The 25,772-nt window shown below is 30.9% G+C and overlaps 2 protein-coding genes across 3 annotated transcripts in view; one reads left to right on the top strand and one right to left on the bottom strand.

Moving 5' to 3' along the window:
- Positions 1-25,772, bottom strand: part of LOC139493119 (activating signal cointegrator 1 complex subunit 3-like) — a 221,832-nt gene that overhangs the window by 34,692 nt on the left and 161,368 nt on the right. The window lies entirely within an intron of this gene.
- LOC139493124 (procollagen C-endopeptidase enhancer 2-like) lies at positions 694-25,765 on the top strand. Of its 2 annotated transcripts, none has more exons than XM_071281288.1 (6): positions 694-826; positions 16,901-17,009; positions 18,872-19,156; positions 21,568-21,912; positions 22,189-22,332; positions 24,180-25,765. In XM_071281288.1, exons 2-6 carry the CDS (start codon positions 16,940-16,942, stop codon positions 24,380-24,382), a joined length of 1,047 nt encoding a protein of 348 aa, XP_071137389.1. In that variant the 5' UTR covers positions 694-826; positions 16,901-16,939; the 3' UTR covers positions 24,383-25,765. The 2 variants fall into 2 exon arrangements, with proteins under 2 accessions (XP_071137389.1, XP_071137390.1); XM_071281289.1 differs by lacking the exon at positions 694-826 and adding an exon at positions 14,626-14,754.

The raw sequence follows: 25,772 nt of genomic DNA, 5'->3' as shown, positions 1-25,772 counted from the left end.
ATGACTTTTTTATAAATTCTAATAATATCTGGCAAAAAATTGTACACGAGAAATCCATTACTATTCTTTTTTCTGTAGAATTTATTATTTACACTTCTTAGGGAAATAACTCCTGAAAAGAATAATTATATAATTGATAACAGCACTCATTTTGTTTTGAACATTGCTGATAAAAAAACTTTGATATAAATTTGATAAAAATCTGGAAAGAATTGTACAAGTGAAAGTGTATAATCCAATTTTCTATAAAATTATTTAAGAGGCATAATTCATTCATAAAGAGTTGATCAACACTAATTTTCAAAAGCATCCAAGACATTGCTGATATAAACCAATTGAACAAATTTCATAAATATCTGACAAGAAAATTGTGGGTGCTAAATACAATGCAATTTTCTCTGGAATTTTCATTTCTAAGGGACATAACTCCTGAAAATCAAATGTTACACCTCATACTCTGAGGAGCAGAATCTTTGCCTCACACCTGTTTTACCCACCTATGCCTCTAAGGTAAACCAACTGTGGCTAAAATAAGATTGTTTCCCCTCAAGTGTATTCATGCATATCTTTCTCAGGTTAATAATTAGTTATTCCAAATCTACTGTTTTCATCAAACCTGAGAGGTACAGATGCAGCCTCCTCAGATACAAATCAATTACCCTCCACTGACCCTCTGAGGTACATCTTCCTCAGGTATAAATAGGTTAGCAGTTTCACACCTGAGTTGTTCATTTGATGTAATGATAAACACAATTATAACCTATTGATTGTACTGGAGGAGAGATGGGATAAGATGTTTAGGGCAGATCATAACTTTATTATACAGGTAAATATCATTTTAATATTTTTCAATCTTAATCAAGAAATATATTATTGAGTAAATACATTTCAATGGATCAGTTAATGTTTTCTATATTTTCATACAAAAATACGTCTTGGTATTAAAACATCTGTGAAATTTGATTATACTAATAATTTAGTTTTGCTCCTATATGCATGTTGCTCCACTTGTTTATCAAGTCTATGTAACAAATCTTTCTTAGCTTGAAACACTAATACCTCTACTGATTTGAAACACTGTGTGAGTTAAAGCTTTGTTTTAAGTTGAAAATGATGGAAAAAAGCATATTAACACTACTTGAAAAAGTACATAAACTAAAAGTTTTGTTAACATTTTTAATTTCAAGGCAATATTTTAGACTCTCCATCACAATTCTGTGTCCTCTCCAAGAATAACATCTTCCACAAACATTTTAAGTCATCTCAAATAATTGACCTCATCCTTAAGAATGTTTCTTTTCTTCCTCCAAATCAGAACTCCTTATAACTCCTCATCAAACAGTTTAAAGCCTCTACAATATATGACTTTATCTATCACCTTTTTAAATTTCTGCCATCTTTTCCTCAAATATCTTATCAAAACTTCTTTTCCAAGGGTGATAATTTTTCAATAACCCGACCTTCAACTTTCTGATTCCTTCCAAACACATGACCTTTGACTTTCATATTCCTGCCAAACACATGACCTTCAACTTTCTGATTCCTGCAAAACACCTGACCTTCAACTTTCTAATTCCTGCCAAACACATGACCTTCAACTTTCTGATTCCTGCTAAACACCTGACCTTCAACTTTCTTATTCCTCCAACAAAGCATCTAACCTATATCTGACCTACTTTTAACATCTGAGTGACCTCCTTTTAAAATGTACTGATTTCCTCCCTCCCCTGCCCCCACCCCCATATTTCTAAGCTTTCAATGGTTACTCGATGTACACAATCAGATGAAATAGTTACTGAAGTCACTGTGTTTCCCTAAACAAGCTGCAATTCAACAAATAAATTCACAAATTACTGTAAACCAACTTATTTTCACTGATACTTTATTTCCAGTGGCAGATCTAGAGCGGGGTTCCGGGGATTGAAACTGACCGTTTTTTTTTGGATGACCTATGCTTTTGAATGGGGGCATATGGTTGAAACCCCTCCCCTTTTTTCTGGGTTGGGAACCCCCACCTTTCAAAAATGTCTGGATCTGCCCATGATTACGTGTTCACCCCTATCTAGCCCAATGTCATGGCAATATTTTCAAGTTAATTTTGATGTAGTTCAATATGAAAAGATCTAAGTTTCACACATTCATGTTAATTTTTCTACACACAAAAGTCACCAAAGTTAGGTTACAGAGTATATTGCTACAGTTTTAACCTTCTTTTTAACTATTTAATATCACAGTTTCCCCCATATAAAGACTGATACCATATAGTAGTACTGTTTAGAAGAACTTCTTATAAGGGGGTAAATAATATATACTTCAATTGAATAGATTTGTCTAAAGCACATTTATTTTTATTACAGTTTTCTTTCTCAAGTCTAAAATAATTTTCAAAAGATTTCACATCCCCCTTTTTTTGTATAACTGTATAAATATTCCAGATATGTATATGCCAGGCCGTAAAACTTACAATACTTTTCTAAAAAGATACATTAATGTTCTCTTCATTGGACCAAATCGTCCTTTAAATATATTTTCCTTTCAAAATTGGTCTTCCATGAAAGTTTTTTTTTAATAACTTATCTCACACAAAGGACAAATGACATTTGACAAACATCTTCACTTTTTTCCCACGGAAATTATACAGTGACCATAATAGATCATAAACCCTATCATTACATAAAATAAATTGTGTTAAAAATATTTCATTTTAATATCCAAGCACTTTCTCCAATCATTAAATAATGTTTTAAGGAAAACTTGAACTAGTTCATAGTTCATAGTCTTTCTTTTATAAGTAATAACCAAATAATAAGTAAGTAATTAATTCAACCACTAATATTACAAGGATATAGTATGGTCTTGCAGTCAAACTATAGGATTCCATCAGATCCATGATTTACAAATTAACTTTGTGTCCATCAATTCAATGAATACATGATATCATCATCGGTTTTTCATATTAAACAGATAACTAGATAAATATCATTTATTTTTCCAATCAGGAACATCTAATTCATACAGGTACAAATGTACTTAACAATTCTGTGAAAAGTTGGTTAGTCCTAAGTTCAATTTCATATTTATCGACTGGTAGCCTAATTATTTTTTTCATAAAGATATATAGCTATTAATCCATTTTAAAATGAGGTGATCTGTTCCACCAATGAGACACCTATGCATTTTTATTTTTAAGACTAAATGACAATTAATTACAACAGAATCAAAGTTGATCAAGTGCTGTAGAATTGATATTCTATAATGATATCCAATCATCTACACTCCCCCCCCCCTTTTTTTTTTTACCATCAACCTATTAAGTAACCTACTATATTTTTACTACAACCATAAAGGTGATCTAGTACAGAATCTTTAAGGTGCTTAAATACTTCAATACATTATTTCAATCAATAAAACACAAAGATGATGCTTCAGAGTTGGCAGTCAGTGTTACAATAAAGTAGTTACAGTAAATAATCCACTTAAAATCAAAATTGTAAACCAGTCAAGGGTGCCTTGTAATTATATTTAGCTGTATAATATCACAGGATTCTTTAATTCAAAGAACTGTATAAATATTTCAGGTTTGTTTGTTCAATTGGTGGTACCTTTGTTTCTGAATTCAAAGTTCCAGACATTTGATTTTATATAGCACAAGAAAACAGAAAAGATGCATGTCTTGTTTATTCAAGGAAGCATTCTTTATTACTCTTTGACTTTAGTTAATACTACAGTTTACTTTATAATATACAACAAAGCAAGCAACAACAGTTTAACAAGTAACCCATATTTTTTTCCTTATTTTTTTTTTTAATCGTTTCTAAGGTTCAAGGTCATCTAATTAGAGGATGGATCTAACAGCAATCTCTGTACATCATTTTTTATCATATAACAAATTACCATGACTCCATGATCTGTAGTTGCTTAGACCTTGGCCCTTAACACAACATTACAAACAAATCCATTCATGCATGAAAGTTCACAGAGGTCAAGGTTAACAAATTTCTGACAAAACACATTCCTTTACAATTTTAACGTTATCAAACTATCAAGTGTAAAGTTAAGGTTTAGGTCCTTTCAAGCCTTTCATGCAAAGGCAAAACTTCAGCAAAATTTCAGCAAACAAGAATGTGTCCATAGTACACGGATGCCCGACTTGCACTATCATTTTACATGCTCAGTGGACCGTGAAATTGGGGTCAATACTTTAATTTGGCATTAAAATTAGAAAGATCATATCATAGTTAACATGTGTACTAAGTTTCAAGTTGATTGGACTTCAACTTCATCAAAAACTACCTGGACCAAAAACTTTAACCTGAAGCGGGACAAACGGACGCACGGACGAATGGACGAACGGATAGAGGCACAGACCAGAAAACATAATGCCCTTCTACTATCGTAGGTGGGGCATAAAAACTTTGCATTCAGTCCATTTCCCCACTTTGCTACACATACATTTCCTACCGTGTGACTATAAATCCAATCTATAAGTAAGATGATTCAAATCATATATTTTACATGAGGAAACTATAACATCATTCCCCCTTTTATATATCACCTTCATTGGCTGATTTGTATTAGTTACTACAGGAAAAATACAATAATTTTACCTGCAGAAAAACCAACCTCTAGATAAACATACACTCCCTGACTTTTCTATAAATCAGCTTACATAGCAAGAGCAAATTTTGACAAACACTCTTTTTAATAAACAGCATTTCCCATTATATCCACTTAAACAGGATAGAATCAAAATAAAGTTTCACCCTTCACTCAGTCATGGTCTATAAAACAGCTGAACCCTGAAACTAACATTACTAAATCTGAGGAGAAAACCCACTCTTTATCAACATAATGTTGGCGGCTTGCTGTCTCTTTGACTTATAGCCTACAAATCTTTTTTCCTATCTAACCAGCAGAAAACTGTTCCGTTTACAAATATCTGCTGTTCTTATAAATCAAATGAAACAGGGAAAATCCATTTTACCTGAAGAGAAACAAATTGTCTCTCCTAAACCTGGCAACCATTCCAGATGTTAATACGCCATAAACGATTTATGTCAAAACAAAAGATAACTTGTGATTATAAAACAGTATGTTGGTATTTAGATGTATCTGTTCTGATGGTGCTGTAAGTTCAAACTGAAGACAAGTAAATATCATGTATATAAACAATGTTTCTCCATGCTTAATTATAATTCTCTCAGCTTTTATCTCATATTTTCTCTCAGTTGAATAAAGCAAAGTTTGTATAAAAGTTTATTCTTGACTTTTGATTAGAAGCCATATCTAAGTACAGAACTAATATTGTTAGAGCTAAAAACGCAATTATATATATTTTTTCTTCTTTTGCTTCTAATTTTATTTTTTAAGTACAGTTCTAGCTGTGGTATCCAAATTTTGTGGTATGTTAAAATCATACTTGCACTAACAAATAGTGAAGCATTCATAAAAATTATAATCCATAGAAAATAAAAGCTTTGTGCATGAAGCCAACGTTTCAGTGGGGTTTTTGTACGATTCTTCCTCAAAATAAATAATATGGAAAATTGAATAAATGGAAAAATTGAAATTAATCAAAAAGTAATAAATAATTAATTTATGATATCAGCAAATGAATTATGTTAACTAGCACCATTATTAATTAATATTGGTGTAATTGCTAACTTAGAATTATTAACTACTAATAATTAATATTGCTGTATACTTATAGTACATGGTGTTTTGGCACATAGTAGCACATATATATCAAAACAATAAATAAAGGTAGGAATTCCTGATGGCATGTTATCATAAGTCATGGGACTCAGATAAGTGTGTCAAGGTAGACACATGTACACCTCAAACATTCCAGGGTCAGTGTAACAATGTTTGTTATTCATAATTCATTAGTGTTTGTGTTTATGGTTTTTAGCAGAGATAGTACAAAGTAAAAACTGTATTAGTCTATTTAAATATGTCAGTTTTGTTTTAATGTGAAAGTCAATTAAATACAAACAATATTTATGATTTCAGTTGCTGTCCCTTTTTATATATATAGGTCAAGGTCAACATCACCAGAATAAACCGGATTTAAGTACTATAAAGATTTGATATAACATATACAAAACCAATTTCAATAGATTTCGTTATTAATGTGTTTTATAATGAATCTTAATCGTAAAAAAAGTTGAATCCTGATTTTGTACTTATTATGCATTACCACTGTACAAATGGTTAAATGAGTTCTTTGACTTAATTTATTGACTAAAACCTTGAATTCAAGACCATCAAAAAAGTATGAAGGGAGATGAGGTAAATGTCAATGAGACATTAACCCAACCACAACTACAAACAAAAAACAAACAGTGTTCTCATGCTGGCCACCTCAATGTTTTAAGATGTATTTTTTAAACTTTGTGATTCCTATGTGCTTCAAAGAAGTTTGTGTTGTCTCTGATCTCACCACTTTTCACTTATCTCCACCAGTAAGAAATAGGGACACATGGGGACAGTCAACAAGGCATTAGACTTTTTGCCAAACATTCTTAACATTTCTTTCTATCAATTATCTAAAACATTGATATAATTATACATAAATAAAATACAAAGAGGTGTAAATTAGGTTCAAGAGGTCAACTAATAGACTCATCAAAGAAGTTAATGGAATACTTAAAAGACAACTATTACTATCTGCAGATGTGCTTTATGATAACTAAATACATAATAATAAAGTGACATTTGTTTTGTTGATCATTTTCTGTCAAGGACTCATGCACTGGTTGTCATGGAGCCAAAGACAATTTTTGTGATATCTTTGTAATTCTTATAGAATAAACAGTTTTATTGCTTAAATTTCTCAGATGGCCTATTTGATCATTTAATGATATTGACAAATAAAAAAATAGGAAACCTGAAACAAAATCTGTTAAAAAGCATAAAAGGTCCACTCTATTACTATCATAAATTTATCAACCTTCGTTAGATTAAAAACAGTTTCCTTTTCTGAAGCATACTAATGTTTTTTTCTAAATCTATGTGGAAATTTTGTCGTTACTTTATTTAACAAGAATGTGTCCACAGTACACGGATGCCCCATTCGCACTATCATTTTCTATGTTTAGTGGACCGCGAAATTGGAATAAATTCTCTAATTTGGCATTAAAATTAGAATGATCTTATCAAAGGGAACATGTACTAGTCTGTTGTTATTTATGTATTATTGTCATTTTATTTATTTTCTTTTGTTACATCTTTTGACATCAGACTCGGACTTCTCTTGAACTGAATTTTAATGTGCTTATTGTTATTCTTTTACTTTTCTACATTGGCTAGAGGTATAGGGGGAGGGTTGAGATCTCATAAACATGTTTAACCCCGCCGCAATTTTGCGCCTGTCCCAAGTCAGGAGCCTCTGGCCTTTGTTAGTCTTGTATGATTTTAAATTTTAGTTTCTTGTGTATAATTCGGAGTTTAGTATGACGTCCATTATCACTGTACTATTATGCATATTTTAGGGGCCAGCTGAAGGACACCTACGGGTGCGGGAATTCTCGCTACATTGAAGACCCATTGGTTGCCTTCGGCTGTTGTTTGCTCTATGGTCGGGTGGTTGTCGCTTTGACATATTCACCATTTCCTTTCTCAATTTTATACTAAGTTTCAAGTTGATTTGACGTCTACTTTATTAAAAACTACCTTGACCAAAAACTTTAACCTGAAATTTGCACTATCATTTTCTATGTGCAGTGAACCGTAAAATTGGGGTAAAAACTCTAATTTGGCATTACAATTAGAAAGATCATATCATAGGGCACATGTATACTAAGTTTCAAGGTGATTGGACTATAACTTCATTAAAAACTACCTTGACCAAAAACTTTAACATGAAGTGGGACAGACGGACGGACGGAGAGACGGACGGACAGACGAACGGACGCACAGACCAGAAAACATAATGCCTCTCTACTATCGTAGGTGGGGCATTAAAATACAAACAAACATACACATTGGATGATTATATTTAATTTTTATAATTATGGTTGAGGGTGTACTCTACTAGTACTATCATAAGATTAGAATATGTAAGGATTGTAAATATTTGTATAAACTGATTATAAACTTATCAGGACACAGATGCTGCAATAATACATGTAATAGATCATCGGAAACTGACTTAATTTAAATATATTACATGATATAAAGGTATATACAAACTACTTTGTGGTCTGATGTGACATATGTAACCACAATTTAACACTGTATCTAATGGAATAATTTGTACTTTATGTGTGCTTCAACAAATAGTAAAGAATCATAAAATTTCAAACTGTAATAGTATTTCTTGTTTCAACACTTTTACAACCTTCTGTACTGAAAATAAATGAAAGCCGTTTTACAGTAATGATGTAAGCTGCTAGAATTGATCATCATAAATCGTTTGGTTTGCTATTAAAACAACACAAGGAAAAGAGAGACAAAAGTTACCAAAGGGACATTCATAGCCATAAGTCAAAAATAAACTTACAACGCAATGGCTAAAAAAGAAAAAGACAAACAGGCAAACATAAGTACACAAAACACAACATAGAAAACTAAAGACTAAATAGCAACATGTACCCCACCATAATCTGAGGGTGATCTCTCTAGAGGGGTAAGCAGATCATGTGGCACCATCATGTTGCTCATGAAAGCACAAAGTCACTACAAACCAGGTGATAAGTCTGATCTGCTAGGTCATATTTGGAGAACAGAGGACAGGTTTGTTCTGTTACGAACCTCCTTTTATAGACTATTACATGCTGAGCTAGATTTTTTGCTTCAGGTTCACAAGCAAGAGATGACATAGTTATTCTACCTAGACCCAGTATTCTAACTCTTATATGCCAGGTCTTTGCATTAACTCAATAATACAATGTACCATGATGATATACCTAGCAGAAAACACAATCAAAATTAATCATTGACTCTTGCACTCAAAGCAATTCTACTACACAAAATTGACCCCCAGCAGACTGCATCAATATACAGGTATCAACATATTTTAAAAATCTACCATTTTCTACATTCTTTCTTAAAATCCAAACAAACAAATCAATATTAAGTGCACCTTTCTCTTTGATGTAGTAATTGACTTTTTATTTTGAAACAAACAATTTCATGACCACTTAAGACTCTTTAAATTACTTAATAGATAAAAAGTACTATCTATTGCTACAGAAGTGTTAAAACACTTAAGCTTGGAAGATATATAATAAACACTTTTATCGTTTGGGTTAATTCTGATTCAACTTATCCTCCATAAAGAAACAAGTGAAAGTTTTTTTATTTTATTTTGGACAATAATCTGTTTTATTATATGTCATATCTGCTCACATTTTCTGAAATTATGAGAAACATTGTTTTGTGTTTGTTAGAACTTGGGAATTGTCACCTAATTTTGCTAGCTTATGCTAGCTTACATGTACTGGTCACGCATTTAAGCTCAGTTGCTACGGACTCTCATATTAAATGGGCATTACATGTACTTGAAGGCTAAATAAAAGTCTGCAGTTCTCTAGATCTGTTATCTAAGGTTTTTGTGCTTATGTACTTTTTCCTTATATCAAACCACCCACATTTATGTTTCATTCAAAAATATAAAGATACTGTCTGTAACTCCTCCAAAGAAAACATGGTTTCTAAAAGCTAAAACTGAACTGGTGCACCTGTGTGAAATAAACAACAGGTGCTCTATTGAACATTTATATATTATACCTGTAGTCTAATGGCTGCCACCCAATGAAAGTTAGGAGATTTTATCTTTATTCTAATAGTACCTTTCAATAATATGTACAAATGCACTATTGCTAATCAAATAGTTAAGATGATTAACAATCCTGTTGATATATTAATGGATCTAAGAAATATTCTTTCTTTGTTTCTTTGCTTTGCGATGGATTTTACTTTTTTACTAAACTAGTTAGAGCTTGATTCATACTTTTGCAAACACCTTTATTTGTCCAAGATATAATGTTGACCACAAAATATCTTTTTTAAATTATTGCTTAAGTTACAAAAATAAAAGCAATTCTGCCTTGATTATTTTTTATTTAAAATTTGAAAAAAATAAAATAACGTATGAAACATTAAGCTTCTTCTAGTTGTCTCCATATTTTGTAATTTTTCAAAACAATGTATAATTTATTGGCATTATTTTATGATAAACAACGATATGATCTAACATTTAATATAATAATGATAATCATCGTAGAGAAATTCAGATATCTATTGTTCAATAAATATTATTGTTGTTCAACATTCGTACCTATTGTTGCCAAAAAGCGTCATCAACAATTTAAAACCATTACTTTACGACTTTAAAGAAATTAAGCATTGTTGTTTCATTAACCATTGATGTAAGAGATAAAATAACTATTGTTTTAATCAAAACAATTAAATATTTTCCCACCGTATTTCTTCCAACTAAATAAAACAAAGTATTTAAAATTAATAAATAGGCAGGGCAAAATGCCATATAAGGATTAAATAATGAAATGTTACCCCGATATTATATTTTTATTTTAAAGTTCGACACGTGTACACCATGTCAGAAACTGCAGTTAGGCTTTAATTAGATTCTGAATGAGACAGTTATCAAATTAAGAGAGAAATAACATTGTGCTGTGTGTCCCCCAAGTTGGTCCAATAAATATTTAATACTATGGGAAAATTTATAATTTGATTTCAGACCTCCCAACAGTAATTTCATAAGAAGATATTCATGTTAACAGTAGAAAAACACAATTTCAGTTAAACATACTTTTTGTTTAATTCTGTGAGAAATTGAGAATGAACATATCTTGGCCTCATTTAAAGCCGCTGTATAAACTACATTGAGAAGCTTTCCTATAGTCTACTATTAGATTTGTTAATATTTCAGCATCTCTTGTAGAATTAGATATAAATTCCATGTCGTATTTTAGTTATCAATAATTAATTAACCCTTATACAAAAAAAATAACTCAATTATGTGGTACTTCTCTTTACTCATGGCTATGGTGTGTAACTATAGTGTTACATTTATTATTGATAAGGTTTAAATGGTACTGCTTTTGCTGATCAGAGACTGAGTCAAGCACATTATAAAACTATTGTACTAAAACAAATGTTTATACATGATATTGGAAGTTTTAACCATAATATTTTTGTTGAAAAATAAAAATGCAGCAATAAAGTTTTGCTATATTTAGACGTAATACCATAGGGAATTCATTATAATAAATTGTAACAAGTATAACTATCATGGAAGTACACTTTCAATAGAACAAAAAGGGCAAACTGCAGGTTATAAAGGCAACACAATGTCAAATGTGACAATGGACAGTACTAATGTCCTTGTGCTACAGTAAGTCATGTGTGACTATGGACAGTACTAATGTCCTTGTGCTACAGTAAGTCATGTGTGACTATGGACAGTACTAATGTCCTTGTGCTACAGTAAGTCATGTGTGACTATGAACAGTACTAATGTCCTTGTGCTACAGTAAATCATGTGTGACTATGAACAGTACTAATGTCCTTGTGCTACAGTAAGTCATGTGTGACTATGGACAGTACTAATGTCCTTGTGCTACAGTAAGTCATGTGTGACTATGGACAGTACTAATGTCCTTGTGCTACAGTAAATCATGTGTGACTATGGATAGTACTAGTGTCCTTGTGCTACAGTAAATCATGTGTGACTATGGACAGTACTAATGTCCTTGTGCTACAGTAAATCATGTGTGACTATGGACAGTACTTATGTCCTTGTGCTACAGTAAATCATGTGTGACTATGGACAGTACTAATGTCCTTGTGCTACAGTAAATCATGTGTGACTATGGACAGTACTAATGTCCTTGTGCTACAGTAAATCATGTGTGACTATGGACAGTACTAATGTCCTTGTGCTACAGTAAATCATGTGTGACTATGGATTAAATGTCTACTATACTCTCTATCACATGTGACAATGGACAGATTAAATGTCTACTATACTCTCTATCACATGTGATAATAGACAGATTGTATAGCCTTTATAGTCTGAGTCACATGTGACAATTTACAGTTACAAGACTTCTGTACTCTAGTACATATGAAATAATACAGCTTCAAATATTAGTCACATGTGACAATGAACATTTTTTTGTCCTACTGTTTTGAGCCACATGTGACAATAGCTTTCATTTTTACTATAAAATAAGTTACATGTGACAATGAATCGGTTTTAGTCCTAATGTAACATAAGTCACATGTGATAACTGACAGCTTTTAGTCATACTGTAACATAAGTCACATGTGACAACTAACAGCTTTCTATCCTTCTGTATTATAAGTTACATGTGACAATGAACAGGTTTTAGTCATACTGTAACATAGGTCATATGTGACAACTAACAGCTTTCTATCCTTCTGTATTATAAGTCACATGTGACAATGAACATGTTTTAGTCATACTGTAACATAGGTCATATGTGACAACTAACAGCTTTGTGTCCCAGTGTAATATAAGTCACATGTGATAAAAGATTTCAGTTATAGTGTTATATGTGGCAATAGACAACTTTGAGTCTTATAGTTAAATGGGACAGTAAAACATACCTTACATCAGCTATTTTAAACAATAAATAGGTATAATATTTTTTGTATAGGCCTGTTTGCAAACCTTTCGTAAAACCACGAAATCAAATATCCACAGAAATACAAAGTTTCCACAATCAATGAAAACTGGTACCCACGAAAAATAAATGAATCGACAGTAATTGCTTGCCTGACTACAAAAGAAACAAAGTTATATTTTCATCACTTTTTATTACACTGTGCAAACATTATTCTTTTTGGAGAAATATTTTAAATATGACAATAATAAAGGGGCACATGTTTTACATTTTCTCCTATTGATAGATTTCCTTTGATGTTTTTTAATCAATTATACCCCTCAGTTGTCCATAATTCATCAATAAACCCCATTTCTTTTATCTAAAAGTTTGTACAGCCATACAGATCAAACTATCCATTAATAAAACATTATTCTGAAACAGAATCTCAAGTGAATCTATATATCGTAGTGATGAATGACAAAAGTTCTGACCCGTGGCTGTACTTCTGTGTTCAAGTATTTTGAGAGTGGTCAATAGTGTAAACAATGGTCAAGGAGTTCAACAAATGTCCATTTTTCTGGTGTTTCCATTAAGAATGTCTCATTACTGTCCATCTGTCCATCTAAAACAAAGTCTGTCAGCTCTACTGATTGTAAAACTAATTCTAGTCTGGATAACTGTTTCATTTTAATTATTGTCTATATACTCAATGTTAACATGATCTATAAGATCTAAGAATTGGTTTGGCAGTTAATTAATTTTAAATAAAAATAAAAATATTTTAGCTGGAAAATTTACATCTGATGGTCAATTGGACATAGATATAATTCATATCATAATATATCATATATTTATAGTTATTTGTTACTGACTGATAATCAAAATAATAATTAAAAAAAAAATATCAATAATAAAAAACAATTTGAAATAACAAAAAATTAAAGAATCTTAATTTTCAAACTTTTTTTTTATTAATTTAAGTTTGTTTATGAAATAAAATTTATATGCCTTTTTTATATAAAAAAGTCTGAGCTGATAAACAAATAAATATCCCTAGGAGAAATGAAAGAAATTTCATGTAAAACATGCTCCAAGCAATTTTCTCCATTTTAAGCATGTAATTAGACAACTAAAACAATAAAGACCCATCAATTGTTATAACAGCAGACGACAGGACATCTGCTACCTGTGGAACAACATATGTTCTTTTGTTAGATAATAATACTATCTCTTCTCAAGTTGAAGTAGTACTTCTAAAGATTATAAGTCAAAATATGGAATATGAAGAAATTGTTTTTATAAGAACATCTTTGTTTTCGTAAAGGTTTACAAGTAACAATAGCGTCTGCAAATTGCAAATCGTATGATCATGGAATTACATTAATAAAACTATCCCTTATTCTTCAAAAACAATCTATATATTGTGAACAATAAAAGGTATTTATTAGAGGCTTATATCATATATAATAGGTATATGAAAAGGTTAGTACTAATTTGAGGATTATTACCTACAATCACTGTAAAGAAAGGTAATTTCTCATTAACAGGTGTTAATCAAACAGGAAGTAGATAAAACTAATATTTGTTTCAGTAATTGATACATCAATCAACCTTGTTTATTAATAAATATAGTTATTATTGAGGGTGTACAGGAGAAACAGGGGATCATCAATCAATCTTATAAAATATAAATATAATAATGAAATAGGAGCTGTTTGCTTGAGAAAGGGGTATAGTAAGACAGATAAATGACAATTGTGTTTTGAATATTTGTTAAATTCATACATTAAAATGAAGAAAATAATTTAATACATGGGCTGATATACTAAACTTCAAACTTGGACCATTCTGATTAAAATGGACACAGAGAAAACCAAACTTGACAATCAAAAGTCTGAGGTGCTAATCTATTTACCTATGATTAAATCTAATACTAGCCTAAAGTTTACAAGTACCTATCTGTATCCACACTTCTTTGTTTATCATACAAACACCTGATGTGTTTTTATTTACCTGTAATTTTATTACCTGTCACCTAATCAGCTGTTTAACAGCTGTTAATTCACTATACTTTATTTATTACTGACCACTTATTGAACAGGATTTAATATCAGTTTGGTCCATAAAGAGAGTTATATACATCAACAGACATAATGTAAGTTAGACTGGCTTGGTTCCAGGGGTAGATCTGATTTAACATATTTGTTTAATTTGTTTGCAAATCAAAAGTGCAACAATACTGCACAATTTGCATTTCAAAATTGCATATGGTCATGTTCACCAGTGAGACTTTAATCCCTCTACAAACTATGCTAACAGGGTATAGGATACAGAAGGCATAAAATATTGCCCCCCCCCTCCCCTACTTTTTGATTGAAAAAAAATCTCACTTTTCCCACATACAAATGAAATTCTGCCAGTCAGCAGTATCCATTTCCTTTTTTGGAATTACAAATACCAACCTTTTATAAAAATTCTGGATTTCTTAACTTATTGTTTACAATAGATAGGTCCTTCAAAGTAATTAATAGGGAATGAAGTGCAGAAAATATTAACTGTCACTGGAAAATGAAATGCTAGATTATAGGGGCATCAAGTTTGTCTTGAAATATATAACCTAACGATTATTTGAAGAGAATTGTAACCATTTTTTAATATCAAAGAGCTTGACAGGCTCAGCTGAGGACAGGTATATATAAATCTAATGTACAACAGAAACATTGCTACAGATGATATCATTGAAAGTCTCTTTAATATAATAGAATCATATCAGACAAAACAATTTTGTTTTACTATTTAAAATTTCTATAGTGTTAAAGTATGAACTAATCAAATCCTTGTAAAATTGTGCTAGTACTCCAATGGTATATGTATTTCCATAATCATTTTTAGCCTCTATACAGAAAAAACTAATACACTGAATAAAGTTATTTAAACATAAAACTGTATTTTTAATAAATTTATAACTTTTTCTCTTTTTTTCCCTACATAAATATCTTTTTAAACATTTGTTTAACAGTGAAAATTATAAAAACACATTAGTATTTCTGTTTATACTAAATATAGTCAATTCTAAAACTCAAGTTACAATTCTTTTTTTCCTGTGTAAATATTTTGATGTTTGTTTTGATTGTGGTATAAATGATATATTTATGAAATGCAAGCTGTTCAAAAATCAATATTCTCCTGATATACTATCCAAACTCTTATCAAACTTTTACTTCACTTTTCATTGTTAACTGCAGAAAAAAACCAACATTGGATCAGTTTTCATCAAAATTATCTTACACTGAGTGCTTTTCAATTATTATTGAGATCAAACAGAAAATTGTTTAACATAAATTGGGCCCAACTGTTGAAGGTAAATTTGGACAGATGTACCTTCTCAAAATACCGCTATTTTAGGCTTCCAGGTGATAACATATTCTCCGAGAGATAAATCTCCTACCCTAATCAGATTTCTACAGATAAACCTAAGGTCACAGTCGTGTGCCGGGTGCATCCTAGCCACACGCCAGATCTTTTGTTGAATAGATATTAGCTTTCTGATTGGTTGGCAATGTTTAGAGTCTGCCTAGATAAAATCTCTACAACATGTGGTTTGACAAAAGACCCATTCATCATATAATTACTATCCACGCGCCAGTTCTTATTCAGGTGTGACCATGGCTTTGTTGTCAATCACAATAGGTCATGTAGCCAGAAGATTAAATTTTGGGGGTTTATTTTTATCCCTGTGTAAATAGTCAAGTATAAATCTATTTCCAACTGTCCCGTTCTCTAGACCTTAAAGAGATAAAAGGACACTTCAAACGATAAAGTCCATTCTCAAAGACAGGTGTTATTCATCTCTAAGTACCACTCAAGCAATAAATATTTATTGTTTAAAATTAATATTATAAAGAGAGAAAAACATCTTTTCTCTTAGCTCCTCCCCTTTTGGTCACACATGACCAAAATTATCCTTTGATGTGTTAATGAACCAATCAAATATTGGCAAAATTAAAAACCCAAAAGGTGAGCAGTGTAGAAATGTCCAGGTGTTGGTATAATACTAATCTGTATAAAGATAAGAAACACAGACAATTTGACAGTACTTATAGTGAGAGTCAACCTAAATAGACAAACCACTATTATCTTAGTGTAGAAAACAAAGGCAGAAGAGTTAACATTTGTAGTGGATTATATAGATGCTGATATTTCTCAATTCACTTAAAGAGAAATTGACTTCAGTAGAAACACATCAATATTTTACAGTTTATTGTATAAAGTGAGAGTTTAAACTGTTTATTTTACTGCAGGTTGAGGGATGATGGAATTATAAATTGATTACTTATACAATGGCAGACCTTCAGGATTATGTGTTCATTACAGTGGCCTTAATTAACGTTTTAATTGTTTCTATTGAAGGTAAGCATTCTTAATTAGTTGTCATTCTCTAATTCTCTAATTAATTTGTAACATATTTAATTCTAACATTTTCAGCTTGACTTCTGCTTATGAAGGACTCTTCAAAAAGCTTAAAAGAAACAAAAAAATTTCAGGCTGTTAAAAATTTGTGCATTAATTACTGCTTAAAAAAATCTTTTGAACTCAGAAACGAGCAAAAAAATAATCACTTAACAAAGCAATCAGCTTCAGTCTGGTGAAAAACAGGTACATTTATTCCAGGTAGAAAGTGCACCATCTGCTGAACATAACAATACGTCTCAAGTGCAGTATTAAAATGCATTTATGTGTCACAACAAATACTTTACATTCTAACATCTCCTGAATGTAAATAAACAACAACAGCTTACGAAGAAAAAAAAGAAAAGCTTACGTTAAATAAGAAAAAATAAAAATATTTTAGCTTTGCTTTTTTTTAAATATATTATACTAGCAATGACTAGTATATATAAATACATCATTGACTTATTTTTGACATTTTGTGCTTTAGCAACCACAATTAGTGGGGAGTACTGACAAAAATAACCTATAAAAAGGCATTTAAAAAATAAGGCAACTATTTGGACATCTGCTTTTAGAGACAATAAAATTTAACCAAAATTCACACCTAATGAAATTGTTGAAATTTTATAACCATTAGACTAATATGACCCTTTATCCTAAGACTAATATTTTCTCACCAAATATTTAAATCCCACGACCCCTTTGTCTGATAAAGATATAAGAAATGTTTTAAGCTATTTAAATAATTAATATCTATAAATATTTTGTATGTGAGACTTGACAATATCCTTTTAATATCTTTCTGGTCACATGCATTATCAATAAATGAAATGTATCAGTTGATATGATCCTATATCACCCTAAGTATCAGTCAATAGTCATGTATATTGCCCTGTCGTAAAGTCATGAGAAAATTTCTCAATACAATGGCCATCTCAAGTTCCTCTCAGTAAATGTATCAAATATAATGTGCATAAAGATCAGCTAAACACAATGCTTAATTTAAATCGCCCTGTCTTTTCATACTTATGTCTCCTAACTTTTTTCTTCACAAAAAAATAGATAAATAAATTTGACTTGTTTCACATAGCATTTTTTTGTGTACTCAAACAACTTTGCTTTTTTGGCTATTTCCTAGTCCTTGATCATTATAAAATGGTCTCGATTTTATACCCAGGACTGAGAAATGGTCTCTATCTTATACCCAGAACTGAGAAATGGTCTCATTTTATACCCAGAACTGAGAAATGGTCTCATTTTATACCCAGGACTTTAGAAATGGTCTCAATTTGATATCTAGAACTGAAAAATGCTATATCATTATAATACATAACACTTACTATCCTACCATCTAACCTTCCTGTAACCTGGTGTAATCTTATTAAATGGCTGTCTTCATTTAATTCTTGTCTCTCTCATCTCAAATACTTATAATGATAGAAGAACAGTACAGGTTAATTATTAAATTACACTTAAATCATGTCTCATGGGAATTAGTCAATAAAGAATTAAAATAAATAACTTTTTAGGTGACCGGTAATTATTTAGGATGCATTAGTAAAGTTCATTAAGATTGCCTTGTTAGAGGCTTGCCTTTACAGGACATCATGCACATCCCATTGCAGTAACACTTCTGAGTGTTGTCTATGTAAAAAAAAAATCCACTTTAAAAAGCACAGATTATACACATTTTAAACTTCTTTTTTAAACACACATGTCTACCAACTGACAGCTTCAATCAGTTAAAACAGTATGTCCCATTATAGATGGCTTTTGGAGAAGCAGCTTTAATAACCATATATATTATTTATGTTTTTCAGGTAGTACGATTAAATCTGTGAACTCTTGTCTTCCACCTGCTCAAAATACATTTAACATTCAATGTGGACGTGGATTTATGGTGCGGATAACGAAATCCTTTTATGGATATAATTCTCGTGGACAATGTGGTTACCAGCTAGGAGATTGTATATACGAGGACCACGAGCGACATTCGTGTGTTGGTCAAGAATCATGTACTTTACCCATTCCAGCCAGTAATGATTATATTCCAGAATGTCAGAAAGACAGCAGTTATTATCAGATAGATTACCAATGTGTTCCTGGTAAGTCTTTAGGCTAGCAATGGCAAGTCATGAGGGGAGGGGGTTACCTTTGATAAAAGTTATAAGATTATTAATATATGTTCCCAGTAAGCATGGTAAAATGACCTAGTCTGTTACTGGCAAGTTATGAAAGGAGGCCTTAGGAGGGAGTAAATTATTACTTTTTTCTCAAAATAAATTTTCATCTTGGTCGAATACCGTCAATTAGCAAACATGTTTAAAATTTTGATAATTTTTCACTTTAGAAATATATATTTGATGTTCTCTGAAGCTTAATTCAGTAATGTACATAGATATAGGAAGATGTGGTATGAGTGCCAATGAGACAACTCTCCATCCAAATAAGAATTTATAAAAGTAAACAATTTTAGGTCAATGTACGACCTTCAATGTATGTTAACATTAACAAAATTGTATACTCTAATTCGATGATAAAATAAAGAACAAAAGCACACTAAAAACAGCCAGATTTAGGCAGTGTAGAAAAAAAGCTCATAAAAAAGCAAACCAGATCTTTGGCATTGTAGGTCTCTGCAAAAACTAAAACTGAAGAATATGTTATGTAAAAAATAGCATGGCCATTATGCTATAAAAAAACCAGTAGAATTCTAAGTGCTGAAACCAGATGAACCTTTAACTATGAAATCAATATAATTAATGATGCATGGTAACAACAGATCATGATAAAGCCAGCCTCACTGCACCATGTAATGTATCTCAACATCACACTATCTCACTCTAAATAATCTTCCAAGAAAATTTATAACAGTAACTCCATGGGGGTAATTATGGAGGCAGGTATTTTGTCTTCTGTCTATAATTAATATCAGAAAAACATAACTTCTTGTAGACAAGATAGTAAAATTTATATATATCTTTACAAATCAATGAAGTTTACTTTATAAACTTTCTTTTCCCTATGATTTTTTTCGATTCTATCTTTAAGTTACATAATTCAATGTAAGGCTGGCATTCTGCAATACAAGATGTTTTGATATTTAATTTTGCTTAGAAAATTTAAATTTACATGCCAACCATAATCATAACAAGGTTATAAAGATATAAGTCTTCTTATTACAACGAAGGCAATTGAAGATTATTTAATAATAAGCAGCAATCCAAATTATATTTTCTCTCTGAAAAATTAGGGTAAATTGTTAATCTAGGTTCTTTTATAATAAAATAAATCTTTTTCCTATAACTAAAATTATTGATAACACATTAACACATAATGAAAAATCTGCCACAATTGACCAGAGTCACAACTGACAATAGACTCATATATATAAAAGTCATAACCGTTTAAATAGAAAAACCACAACTTTATTAGGAGTATAAAAATTCATAGGCTTATTCTTTATGGACGATTTACTATGGATCATTTATAGTGACATATGTTACACCAAAATATCCTATTTACTATAACTACTACAAAACTTTCAAAACAAACAATTATTCTAACATCGGGAAAACTTTTGGATAAAAAAGCTTAATAATCATTGCATTGAACTGATCTTTACTGAAGTTTTTGTTCTTCAAAAGAATTTAATTTAAATTCTTATTCAAATAATTTTCAAATGTTTTCCCTCCCAATTCTTTAGCAGACGACAACAAATCAAAGCTCCATCTGTCCTCTGGGGACAGCAGATGTCCTTTTTGTGTAGCAGATGTATCCTGTTCAAAGTTATATAGCAATGTTCTATATTCAAATGTGACCTAATTTAACAAAATAATCTTATATTATGCTAATTGTATAGTAAAGTAGCAATGTTATTTTTTTCTTTTTGTGTTTTTCCCTCTTTTCAACTTTCATCCTTGAACTGTATTGACTAAAATAATGTTAACATTATCTCAATTATTTGTGAAAAGGTAAACAATAAATTCAATTTCTGGATAATAAATATAATATTAGAGCTTTTCTAGGATGCATTTTCTGATTTGTATCAAATTAAACAAATTAATGTTTGCATTATCCTTGTATTAAACTGAAATTGGAAGTCTTATTTGTAATGATTTATTAAACAAATTAGTAATTTATGCTCCATAAACTTTAAACATTTGGTAAACTGGAGAAATTAGTAAGATCACCTGGACACACCTGTTACTAATTACCTATGATTTGTATTATCAAAATTCTATCAAAGATAAAATCAAAGGCACAAGAAATATCAATTTTGGGGACAAGACATAAATGATTGGCTGCCAATTTGAAGATTTAGTAAATTTCAGACATTTAATATTTTTTAAATCTTTTTTGTTTAATCTTTAGTTCATTAACATCTTATTATAAGCTGCCCTATAAAATCAACCTTATCTTTAAGGACTACACAAATTTACAATTTGTTACTATATTGCTTACATTTTATATGTCCAGTGGCAAATATATTAAATGAGATTATTTCTTGTTACAGCTGCCGAGTCATACAATATCTGTGATACCCCATTAGTAACAGAACAGAGAGGATACATCAAGACACCAAACTATCCCAATAACTACGGGTATAACCACCACTGTATTACAAACATACGAGTGGAGAAGTATCAAACAGTCAAGTTACACGTGATAGACATGGACCTGGAGAGTAATGGAAGTTATGGCTGTATTGACTGGATGTATGCCAAGGATGGACGGAGGAGTGTTACATTATGTGGCAGACGGTGGAATGAGCCGTTAGTTATGTCATCTAACGAGTTACTGATCCAACTAAATACCAACAGTATCAGTAATCACAAAGGATTCTGGCTTTATTTTGAAGGTAACTACATGTTAAAACTAAAAAATACTGCTTATAGTAAAATTTGATGAAGTAAAACACTGTAAACCTGTGGGTCATCAGTAGTGGCAGCAACCTACTAATAGAAATAACATACCACATACATTTTCTAATATGTAATTTCCAAAAGATATAGACAGATGTTAACTGTTTCTGAACTTGCCCTCTAAATGTCCCTCATATATTTTTTTCATAGGGTTACACTTATTTGTACATGTATAACAATTATTCATCTTGTGATTTACTGTACCTTTTCAGCTACGCCTCCCATTACAACAACAACCAAAGAACCTACAACTCCTATACAACAGAAAACATCAGCACCACTCCATTTCAAAGAACCAACCATACCTATCAGGGTTAACCCACAGTACACGGAACCAGAAAATAAACTACCATTTGGTAAGTATACAAACAATAAAATAAAATCACAGCAAGGGAAAAGGGGGGTCATCTAGTAGGAGGAACAGTTAGTATTCAATAGAAAGAGACAGATTTGAAGGGGACCCTCCCTCCAGAAACTAAGAAATCATATGAAAAATGTATACAACACTGGTGGCAGATACATGTATGTTTAAAATCCTGAACATCATTAGAGTTCTCTGAGTTAGTGATGCAAACATGTTCAACATAGTCAAACATTTTCATATAAATCCCTGTATATCATTAACCTTTAAAAATGTAAGACTACATGGCAGGGCTACCTTCTAAAAGATTTGGTAAACTATAGAATATACCAACTTAGCGATGATATATGTTTTAGCGTGACCCTTTGCTGTCTACTTATCATACATTCAATATTTTTCCTCATGATTAATCAGATAGAAAAGTCGAGATTTGTTTTATCAATAAACCTCAAACAGGGATAATTAAAAAAAGTTAGAGTCCTGCTTGGCTAGCCTGCTGATTCAATATTTCATCCAAACAGTATCTGGAGGCAGAAGACTGGTTATTTTACATTTATAATTCATTAAGTACATGATAGATAATACTTCCTTGTCACATGTATCAGATTTTATAAACAAAATAAATCAGTGCCCAAGTTTCATTGTAACTGTTCATTAACATTTCAAGGTCAACCTTTTTCTTTAGGTTTTTTTTGGGGGAAGGAGGGGGGGGGGGAGGTTTGAAAAATGGGATTATTAAAAAAAACCATTTAGCAATGTTCTCAAACCTTGAATGATACATCATTTGGTTATCTGAAAACCTATAAATTTTTAAAAACTCTTGTTTTAAAAAAAATCTGAACTTCTAGAATGGATAACAACAGAGACTTACTAAACAAATGGATGGCCTATCTGTCTACAGCTGTATAATCTAATACCAGCAGAAAATTTAATTAAACATAAAAATAAACATGTCAAAGTGTGCCTGTATCTAAATATAAACATTGACAGATGTGTTAACTATCAGGGTACTTTTGTTCATCCCATTACTGGCAGGTTTTATTACATTTAATTACAATTTGATGGTAGCATCAAGTAAATCCTTGGACATCAGCCTAATTTCACTATTTTTCATCACTTTGTATCATCAATTATTATATAATAATGGTATACTTCCAAAAATCTTCAACGGTAAACAAGGTCAAAGCATACCCTTCACAATTTTATAATAAAATTTTGTCACATGCTAAACAACAGGCCAGAAGACTACATTTAGATTTCTGTACTTAATTTTACTCCTTTGAGTCTAGTCTAATAAAGTTCTTATTTGGACTGTGTATGATAAATAAAGGCAACAGTAGTATACCGCTGTTCAAAACTCATAAATCCAGGGACAAAAAACAAAATCGGGGTAACAAACTAAAACCGAGGGAAACGCATTAAATATAAGAGGAGAACAACAACATAACACCGAAACGTAACACACACAGAAACGGACCAAGCATCAGACAAAACACCACGAGAATAACAAATATAACAAGAAAACCAAATACATGAATTTGGGATAGACAAGTACCGTGCCACGTCTGATCTCAATATTTCAAAAATAAGAGAAAACACAAACGACTCAACGTTAAAATGCAACACACACAGAAACGAACAATAATATAACAATGGCCATCTTCCTGACTTGGTACAGGACACTTTTAAAGGGGAATAAAAGTGGTGGGTTGAACCTTTGACTTTGATTTGTATAGCTTTTTAAAATTTCAGAATAGTCTTGACATTATTTTTACAATCCATAATTTCTAAATATCTTATTACTATAATAACTATGAATGATTTTATCTTTGTTTATTTTAGCTGAGATAGTAGGAGGGGTGATAGGCACGTTAAGTTTGATATTGGTAATACTTTTGGTCTTACTGGCCGTAAAATGGTACAAAGAAAGACGGAGACGTGACAACAAAAATAGATTTATGGAAGTACAGAATCCTGCCTACAGAAACAGTACAGAATTCAGACAAAGTCGGACGGAACCTTGTTACAACTATATGGATGTGTAGCAACAAAAAGCTTTTACATCAATTGCTTAATCTCAATCAAAATAAACACTCATGTGATCTCCAAAAAAATGGCAGATTGTTGTTTTTGAAAACATTAGAAATATTCCAAGTGAAAGATAAACAATGAAGAAAGATTCTTGGCAAAAGAAGGCGAATATTTGAGTAGAATGTAGATATAAATATTATGGGATGTCGTAGTACTATGATAGTAACAGATTTAGATACTAAGCTGGGATACCGTGCCAGAAATCTCATCGTCATAGATAAACATATGTTTATAAATATATTTGTCAAAACATTTTCTGGCACAATTTGTGAAAAGTGCCTTAATGATTCTTTGAGTGCAATATATGTGTAGTTGATGAGTTTGTTTGTTATGCAGATGATGAGCTTGAGGTTGTCATGTAGCAGATGAGGTTGTTGTCAGGGAGAAGAACTTTGTAGAGGACAATATACTTTAATACAGTGACTTTACAAGAAATGTATAACAAATCAAACTATATAAACATTTACTTTGGACAAGAATTGTAGAATATAAGAAAAAACAACGTAATTCATCATAAAACAAAAAATGTTCAGATTGCAAGACATAATTTTTTTGCATTAATTCTCTAGAATTTTAATTTTTAACAAAATCATTCTGCTGCTCCAAAATTTTAATTTGCTAAACAGACTCATAAACATTTTTCCTTAAAATATTCACATTTGGGCTTTGGCCTTATGAAACATTTTTGACTAAGAAGTATATGATAGTTTATTAATTTTTGTTCCGGTTTTGTATGTTATTTTGATCTAAGCACAGGCAGTTAAATCTTTCAACTATTCAATGTCTTGTCACACAACCATGTAAAATGCATTTAAAAATTGCATTAAAATATATTGTGAAAAATATATAGAGACACGTTTGAAAATTTCCAAATATATATGATATAAGTATATGTGCAATGTAAACTATACCACAAGTCAGTAGAAACTTGTTATTAATCTGTGATATGTGCCAATATTTGGACACACTCAATATGTTAGTGCAATATTGTCATTGTTATATATTTCATGTCTTAATTTATGACTAATGATGGTTTCAGTATTTGCTATTCATTCTATTTCATAAGTTATGTTCCATATTGCTTACCATACTCTTGTTATTTATATGTTATAACTCACTCTCATACTTCGTGCATTCATAGACTGATGTAAATAATTCCTAAATTAAATTATGTCCCTAATTGTTTTCCATACATTGTTAATCATATCATTATTTATGTCTGACATTGCTTTCCATACATTTTTTGTCTGCATTCTGTTTTGTTCCTCATTCTCTGTATGTTTAAGTTGTGTAAATTTCTATTTCATTAAATTATCATTAAATTAATTATAATAATGTGATGTA

This window comes from Mytilus edulis, chromosome 10, assembly GCF_963676685.1.
Source record: "Mytilus edulis chromosome 10, xbMytEdul2.2, whole genome shotgun sequence".
Lineage (NCBI taxonomy): Eukaryota > Metazoa > Mollusca > Bivalvia > Mytilida > Mytilidae > Mytilus > Mytilus edulis.
This window is presented reverse-complemented; position numbering and strand designations above follow the sequence as displayed.

What these genes read in the sequence shown, in the direction of transcription:
- LOC139493124 (XM_071281288.1), top strand. Translation starts at nt 16,940, where the DNA reads ATGGCAGACCTTCAGGATTATGTGTTCATTACAGTGGCCTTAATTAAC. An exon ending in AGATTACCAATGTGTTCCTG is followed by an intron (nt 19,157 to 21,567) that starts GTAAGTCTTTAG and finishes TTCTTGTTACAG; the next exon opens with CTGCCGAGTCATACAATATC. An exon ending in ATTCTGGCTTTATTTTGAAG is followed by an intron (nt 21,913 to 22,188) that starts GTAACTACATGT and finishes GTACCTTTTCAG; the next exon opens with CTACGCCTCCCATTACAACA.